This window comes from Nannospalax galili, unplaced genomic scaffold, assembly GCF_000622305.1.
Source record: "Nannospalax galili isolate Female #2095 unplaced genomic scaffold, S.galili_v1.0 scaffold568, whole genome shotgun sequence".
Classification (NCBI taxonomy): domain Eukaryota; kingdom Metazoa; phylum Chordata; class Mammalia; order Rodentia; family Spalacidae; genus Nannospalax; species Nannospalax galili.
Window position 1 is genome coordinate 2,671,784 of NW_008359441.1, and position 8,935 is coordinate 2,680,718.

Sequence of the window (8,935 nt, forward strand, 5' to 3'; positions counted from 1 at the left end):
GGAACTATGTAGGATCACTCTATACTTTTGTTCAATTTTTCTATAAATCCTCTAAGAAGTTAAATCTATAAATTTAAAACATGAAACATATAAACAGAACAGTCTATTCACATGCCACCTTATATTTGTAAACATACACAAACAAGCTCTGGGAAGCAAGAACAGTGATGCCTGTGAGGAACAAAGGGGAATGCCTTTGTTTTGTTGACCTGGTCTCCCTAGTCCCAGGCCTCCTGGAACTCACTATGTAGACCAGGCTGGCCTCAATCTCACAGAAATGCCCCTCACCTCTGCTTGCTGGGATTAATGGCCCCCACACCCAGGAGGACAGAGGGAAATGTAAACATATTTACTGAGTTCTAAAATGAAGACCCACAGAGTTGGCTCAGACACATGTAGAGAACCAAGGCACTGGTATTCATAATCAATGTAAGACAATCAAACTGCTCCTTGATAGCTGGTATTGATCTGTTAGCTTACTATATTTTCCTTGAGCCAAACTCAATTTTATTTGTGTGTAGGTACTTGGAGGCATGCACTTGTGCAAGCACGGAGGTCAGAGGATGACATCAGGTGTCCTGCTCTAGCATGCTTTTATTTTTTTTCCAGGTCTTTTTGAAACAGGGTCTCCCTGTAGCCCCAGCTGGCCTGGAACTCGCTATGTAAACCAGGCTGGCCTTGAATTCACCACAGAGATCCACCTGCCTCTGCCTCTGCCTCCCAAGTGCTGGGCCTACAGGCATGCACTACCATGCCCAGCTCTAGCACGCTGTCTTAGTCCCATGAGACAGAGCCTCTCCCTGAGCCTGGAGTTAGGCTAGTCCAGCAAGCCCCAGCAATCCTCCTGGCTCTGCCCCTCACAGTGCTGGGGTTACCGACCTAGAGCAACACCCAGATTCTTTAGAGGGGTGCTGGGACCCAAACTCAGGTCCCTAAACTTGTGCAGCAAGTGGTCTCAAAGCCACTGAGCCGTCCTTCCTGCCCAAGTCTACTCTGCTCTCCACTTTCTGGATACATATAAATTTCCAAACTACAATAGAAAACAAAGTTTGGAATAAACAAATGACTTACCTGGGATTTAATCATTTCTGCAGTTGGGGTGAAGGCACAGAAGCACAGAGGCAGAACTGGAATAAAAGAAAGACATATAACGATCGGACCTGCCTCACACTCAGAATTTTTTTAGAAATCACTACAACCACCTGGAAAATACATCTGAGAACACTGTAACTAAAGCGTTTACAACACTAAACCACTTATCTTATTTTTTGAGACAGGGTCTCACTAGCTCATGATAGCCTCAAAATCATGATACTTCTGCCTCAGGCTCCCAAGTGCTGGGATTACAGAAGAGAGCCACCACACCAGGTATGCATTAAACTCTACCTCAGAAAGGCTTCACTTAATGGCCTCAGTTTCCACTGCCCTGCCCCCAAGCGCATTAAACCCAAATCAATCATAGGAAGGAAACAATAAAGGTAAGAATGAAAATCAATAAACCTGAAGCAGGAAAACAATGGAGAAATGCAACGAAACCAAAGCTGGTATGTGAAGAGATCAATAATGGTAAAATCTTCACCAAACTGGCCAAGAAAAAGAAAAAAACCTGGATGTGGTAGTGTGGTAACCCACCACTGTAATTCCAGCACTCTGAAGGCTGAGGGAGGACTCTAAATTCCAGGCTAGCCTGGACTACATGGTGAGACCTTGCTTAACCAAACAAAAATCCAAAATGAAACAAAACTACTAGTATCCTGAATGATTCAGGGTGTACTACTACAGATGCTGCAGATATAAAAATGTGCTCTTGGCTTGAGATTTCAGCAAACTGCCCGAGAGTGCCTGGATCAGGCCTCCACGTGATGAGCTTCCCCAAACTGCACAGTGTCTAACACCCTAATTGGGATTACTTGAGGCCCCCTCCTATGACCCAGGGATAGACCTCTCTGCCTTACAGTAGGGTAGGGGCTGACCCTTCAGACCTCCTGAGAGTGCCTGGAACCAGTCTCCTTGTGGAGGTGACCTTGCCCAAATCATGCAGGGCCCAACCCCTGACTGGGATTACGTGAGGCAGCTCCTACTTTACCAGGGGCAGACCTCTCTGTCCTAAAGCAAGAGCTGAGACCTTAGCAGACCACCTGAGGGTGCTAAATCAGGCCTCCCCTTAGCGAACTTCCCAAATTGTGCTTGAGTACCCACTAGTAGGGGTCCAAACGTTAGAAGGAAGCCTGATGTACCTGACTGGAGCCTGACTTGGGCTTCTGTGGGAGCTCCTGAGTAGCTGATCTGAAGCTATCAGTTCCCCCCAAAATAAAATGAGTGAACATGAAACCTAGACCAACCAGCTTTACATACCCAATAAGAAAACAACCAAAGCACACCAATAATTCAAATAGAAGCAGACTTCAACTCAACAAAAGAAGGCTTGAATTTCATATGAGAATCACAAACAACAAAAGAAATTCACATGCCAAAATCGCAACGGAAAAATAATATGGAAAACCAAAACAGTTTGTTCCCACCAAACTCCACCAGTACTGTAGAAGAGTTCTACAAGGAGAACCCCCTAGAGGTAACCCAAGACACAGAATTTAACAGAACAATTATAAACATGATCAAGGAATTCAACAAATTTAAAGAACACACAAAGAATTAAAAGAAGATAGGGATAAACTTCTGACTGAGTTCACAAAATACACAAAAACATAGGAGAAAATTCAGGTTGAAATGAAGAAGGAAGTGAAAAACTCAGTAAGCTGATTTGAAACAACAGGAGAAAGCCTCACCACTAGAATGAATGAAATGGAAAACAATATCAACGTTGGAAGGTAAAGTTGAACTGGACTGCTTAAGTAAAGAGTACAAAAAAAAAAATTTAAAACACAGGAATGGAACATGCAGGTGATGTGGAACACCATGAAAAGACCAAATCTATATAGCATATGCATAGAGGAAGGAGAAGAATTTCAGGTTAACGGTACTGACCAGATCTTAAACAGGATTGTAGAAGAGAATTTCCCAAAATTAAGGAAAGACATTCCCATACAAATATAAGCACATAGAACACTAAATAGGACCAGAAAAGAAACTCCTCACGGCACATCATAGTAAAAACACTAAATGTACATAACAAAGAGAAAATACTAAAAGCTGCAAAAGAAAAACTCACATATAAAGGAAAACCCATCAGAATTACAGCTGATTTATCAATGTAAACTATGAAAGCAAGAAGAGCCTGGACCAAGGTATTTCCAGTTCTAAATGACCATAGATGCCAACCAAGAATAATTTACCAAGCAAAAATGTCTGTTATAGTTAAGGGGAAAGAAAAATCTTCCATGACATAAATAGGCTGAAAGAATACATATCCACAAAACCAACCCTTCAAAAAATACTTGAAACAATAAAAAGAATGGAGAAAGGAACAACTATACTCCAGGGGCAATAGAAAGAAACTAAATGAAGGTGTAATTGTGGAAACAAAATTAGACAAAGAATGGGAACAGTAATCAAAATGATGGCAAACAATACACATCTTTCAATAATAACTTTAAATATCAATGGACTGAACTCCCCAGTCAAAAGACACAGGCTAGTTGAATGTATTAAGAAACAAAACCCGGGGCTGGAGAGAGGGCTCAGTGGTTAAGAACACTGACTGTTCTTGCAGAAGACCCAGGTTCGAATCCCAGCACCCACATGGCAGCTAACAACTGTCTGTAACTCCAGTTCCAGGGGATCCGACAGCCTCTTCTGTCCTCCACGGGCATTGCATGATATGGGTGCACTTACCTACATTCAGGCAATACACGCATACACATAAAATTGAAATAATAAAATATAAAAAAAAAAAACCAAAATACAAAAACCCCCCTCATCTTTTTGTTGTCTGCAAGAAACCCATCTCATCTTCAAGGATAGGCACTACCTTAAGGTGAAAGGATGGAAAAGAATATTTCAAGCAAATGGCACTAAGAAACAGGCAGGGGTTGCAATTCTAAAATCTGACAAAATAGACTTCAAACTAAAACCAGTAAGAAGAGATAAAGAGGGTCACTTCATTCTGGTCAAAGGAACAATTAACCACAAAGATATTACAATCGTGAACAAATATGCACCAAGCTCTGGTGCACCTGAATTCATAAAAACACTACAGGACTTTAAGACACAGATTAACCCCAACTCAGTAATAGTAGGGGACTTCAAATACCCCACTGTTTCCATTAGACAGGTCAACCAGACAAAGAATAAACAGAGAGACGTCTGAATTCAATGATACCATACATCAAATGGACCTAACAGACATCTTTCGAATATTCTACCCAAGCACCAAAGGACATACTTTCTATTCAGCACCCCATGGAATTTTCTCAAAAACTGATCACATACTGGTGCACAAAACAAACCTCAACAAATACAAAAAAAATTGAAATAATTTCATGCATTCTATCAGACCACAGTACAATAAAACTTAAAATCAACACTGGAAGAAGCCCTAGTTGTGTAGTGACATGAACTCATGGAGATTAAACAACACACTCCTGAATGATGAGTGGGTCAAAGCAGAAATTAAGAAATAAAATTATTCTTGTAATTCAACAAAAAGGACAATACAACACAACAAAACCTCTGGGACACTTTAAAAGCATTCCTAAGAGGGAAGTATATAGCTCTAAGCGCCTTAAAAAATCAGAAATAACACAAATAAATGACTGAAAAGTGCAACTCAAGACTCTGGAAAGGCAAAAACAAATGAAACCCAAACCCAGAAGAGAAGAAATAATAAAAATCTGAGCAGAAATTAATGAAATAGAAACAAAACAATACAAAGAATCAATGAATCTAAGAACTGGTTCTTTGAAAAGCTAAACAAGATAGACCCTTAGCCCAGTTAACCAAAACAGAGAAAGAGTAAATCCAAATAAAATCAGAGATGAAAGGGGAAACATCACAACAGACACCCAAAAGATCCAGAACATTATAAGGGAATACTTTAAAAACTTATTCTCTCTTAAATTTGAAAACCTAAAAGAAATGGTTGGATATCTAAAATCATGGAACCACCAAAGTTAAACCAAGAAGAGATCAACAGTTTAAACAGACCCATAAAATATAAGGAAATTGAAACAGTAATACGAAACCTCCCAACTAAAAAAAATAAAAAAAAAAAGCCCAGGCCCAGATGGATTTACAACAGAATTCTACCAAACACTTAAATAAGACCTCCAACCAATCACTACTTAAATTATTCAAAATGATAGAAACAGAGGGAAAACTCCCAAATTCCTTCTATGAAGCCAGCATCAAAAACCAGGGAAAGACACAACCAAAAAAGAAAACTATAGATCCATATCCTTAATGAACACAGATGTAAAAATTCTCAACAAAATACTTGCAAACCACATATAGATGTACATCATCAATAAGACCATTCACCATGATCAAGCAGGCTTTATTCCAGAGATGCAAGTCAATAAACATTATCATATAAATGGACTCAAAGGTAAAAACCACATCTCAACAAATGCAGAAAAGGCTTTCAACAAAATTCAGCATGCATTCATGATAAAAGTTCTAAAGGGAACCAGACTGGAGGGAACATACCTCAATATAATTAAAGCCATATATGATAACAAACCCACAGCCAACACCATTCTAAATGGAAAAAAGCTGGAAGCATTCTCATAAAAATCGGACAAGGACACTCCTTTTCAATATAGTGCTTAAAACTCTGGCTAGAGCAGTAAGACAAGAGAAGGAAATTAAAGGAGTACTAATTGAAAAAGAAGAGGTCAAATTATTCCTTTTCACAGATGATATGATACTATACCCAGGAGATCCCAAAAATTCCATTCCTAGAACTGATCAACATTTTCAGGAAAGTGGTAGGTTACAAAATTAATCTACAAAAATCAGTAGCCTTTTTATAGACCAATAACAAGCAATAGGAGAACGAGTATGGGGAAACACTCCCTTTCACAGTAGTCTCCCCCCCGCCAAAAAATCTCAGAATAAACCTGACCAAAGACATCAAAGATCTCTACAATGAAAATTTTAAATCTTTAAAGAAAGAGATTAAGAGAGACACCAGGAGAAGGACCTCCCATGCTCATGGATTGGAAGAATTCATATTGTGAAAATAACCATCCTACCAAAAGCAATATCTAGATTCAATGCAACCCCAATCAAATACCCATGACATACTTCACAGAATTAGGGGGAAAAAAAATCCTTAAATTCATATGAGGCACAAAAGACCCCAGATAGCCAAAGCAACCCTGAGAACAAAGTGCAATCCTGGGGGGATTACTATACCAGATCCCAAAGTATACTACAGAGGTATAGTCATAAAAACAGCATGGTACTGGCACAAAAATAGACACATAAATCAATGGAACATCAATGAAGACCCACACCTGAGTACACTCAATTTCAGCTACCTGATATTTGACAAAGGTGCCAAGAACACACAATGGAGGAAAGAGCATCTTCAACAAATGGTGCTGGCAAAACTGGATCTCCACCTGTAGAAGAATGAAACTAGATCCTTATCTTTCACCTTTCACAAACATCAACTCCAAATGGCTCAAAGACCTCAATGTGGAACTGGAAACTCTGAAACTATTAGAAGAAAACATTGGCAGTAACCTACAAAATATAGGTATAGGAAAAGACTTTCTAAATCAGACACCAGCTGCTCAGGAATTAAGGTCAACAATCAACAAGTGGGACCTCATTAAACTAAAAAGTTTCTGTACAACAAAAGAATAATTAAGAAAGTAAAGAGAAAACCCACAGAGTGGGAAAAAATCTTCACCAGTGACCCATTTGATAGAGGTTTAACATCTGGAATATACAAAGAACTCAAAAAACAAAGAAGCAAGCAAACAAATCACCCAATTAAAAGATGGGCAAAGATCTAAACAGAGTTCGTCAAGGGAGAAATAAAGATGGCTAAGAAACATCTTGGTGTTCAACATAGTAATTATGGAAATGCAAATCAAAACCATCTTAAGATTTCACCTTATCCCAGACTGTCTAAGTTCAAGAGAAAAAATGATACCAAATACTGGCGAGGATGTGGAGAAAGGGGAACGCTCATTCACTGTGGTAGGATTGGAAGCTTGTGCAACCCCTATGGAAAGCAGTGTGAAGAACTCTTAAAAAACTAAAAATGAACCTACCATATGACCCAGCTATACCACTCCTTGGCATACACCCAAAGGACTCATCCTATTGCAGAGACACTTGTACAACCTTATGTTTGTTGCTGCTGTTTCCACACAGCTAAGAGATGGAAGCAGCCTAAGTGCCCCTCAACTGACGAGTGGTTAATGAAAATGTGGTACATTTACACAATGGAGTTCTACTCAGCAGTAAAGAAAGATGAAATAATGAAATTTGCAGGTAAATGTATGAATCTAGAAAGTGTTATACTAAGTGAAGTAACACAGACTCAGAAAAACAAAAGAGGTATGTTCTCCCTCATTTGTGGATCCTAGCACCAAATTCTTATAAACAAGTATCTCAGTCACCACACATCAAAGTAGCTTCTTTTTCAACAGACAGAGATTATTACAGAGTTGTACCACTTCAAAGTAGCTTTTCAACAGAGAGTTGAGTTACAGAGTTACACCATTCGTCACAGAGATTCTCTGTAAACTGCCCAAGCCTAAGTGGCACATCTACAATGCAATCTCTAAACCTAAGATTCATGGAACATAGAACAAGGGATGAAGAGGACACTAATGCATCTTTCAATTCTCATCAACAAAGCTCTCTCATGCAACCAAGGGCCAGGAACACAAAAGGCCACAAATGGCCAAAACACAGAGAATAAGTGTTGGCAGAGTATGGGTCCTTGGACAGGACTCCTATATTGAGGTCCACCCACCCAGGGCTCAGGGACCATTGCAGAAAAAGGGGCAGAAAGATTGTAAGAGCCAGGGAGAGGGTGTATGACCATATGGAATTGGCCCTACAGGCACCTGGGACCCTTCTCATACAAACCTACAGCAATAGTGTCAACATGCACAAGACCCACGCAAACTTAGGTAGACAAAAACCCAGCACAGAACTGTGGAAATGAACAAGACCCAATCTTAGTCGAAGAATTATTGGTAGCTGATTACTGCTGAGTGAGAAAGAGCTATTTTGAAGAGAGAGATTCTAGAAAGTTGACTAGATCACAGTAGATGAACTTGCACTGAGGGACATCTCAGGACACTAACTTTACATAATAGGTCTTAATACAAATGATAGAATGTATGAACTCCAGTGGTGGGGGATGCTATGGGAGGATCTGAAAGGGGAAGGAGGGAAGGAGGAGGGGGGTATAAAGACGGCTTTATGTATGGTGTAGAACCCTGAGACCCTCTTCATTCACCCGCTACCCCCCAATCCCTCCAGACCCCCACTAATTGCTCTTTTAGCTTCTGTAAAATGCTTGGCTGCTGCTTTAGACATGCCTAGACATACCCTGACCCCTGCCTGCTATTCCCCATCCCCCTTCCAGGAAACTATAGATTAAGCAAGCCCGAGCATAAAAACTGCCCTATAAGGTAAAAACAGAGACTCCTGGCCCCCCAGGTTAACAGTCAGCACATTCCACAGCCCCGAGAATAGCACCTACCAATAAGAAACTTCCAGGGCTTCATCTTATACATCCAATCGGTTTAAAATTATGTTGGCGCGCGGGGGCTCCTTGAACCAACCAAAATGTATCTTTGGTATCTCCGCCCCCCCCTTTTGTCTAAACCTATAAAAGGCTCCACTCTCCCTTACTCTGGGCTCTCAGCATGGATCCTTTGAGTTGGTGAGGTCTGAGAGCCCGAGCTTAAGCCCTAATAAACCATAAACCTTTGCTTTTGCATTTTGGTGTGTTGGGTCCTTGGTGGTCTTTTTGGGGTCCAGTGGATGAGGTACAACATTTAGG

General features: G+C 40.3%; 1 protein-coding gene across 8 annotated transcripts in view; it reads right to left on the minus strand.

The window, feature by feature from the left end:
• Positions 1 to 8,935, minus strand: part of Zfp1 (ZFP1 zinc finger protein) — a 52,539-nt gene that overhangs the window by 13,155 nt on the left and 30,449 nt on the right. For 6 of the 8 annotated variants that reach the window (XM_008822962.3, XM_029558609.1, XM_029558607.1 and 3 more), the window contains one exon: positions 1,072 to 1,127. The exons of the other annotated variants lie outside the window; for them this stretch is intronic. In XM_008822962.3, the coding sequence (XP_008821184.1) occupies positions 1,072 to 1,086 (15 nt within the window). In that variant the 5' untranslated portion in view covers positions 1,087 to 1,127. The remainder of the gene's footprint in view (positions 1 to 1,071; positions 1,128 to 8,935) is intronic. 8 annotated transcript variants of the gene reach the window in all.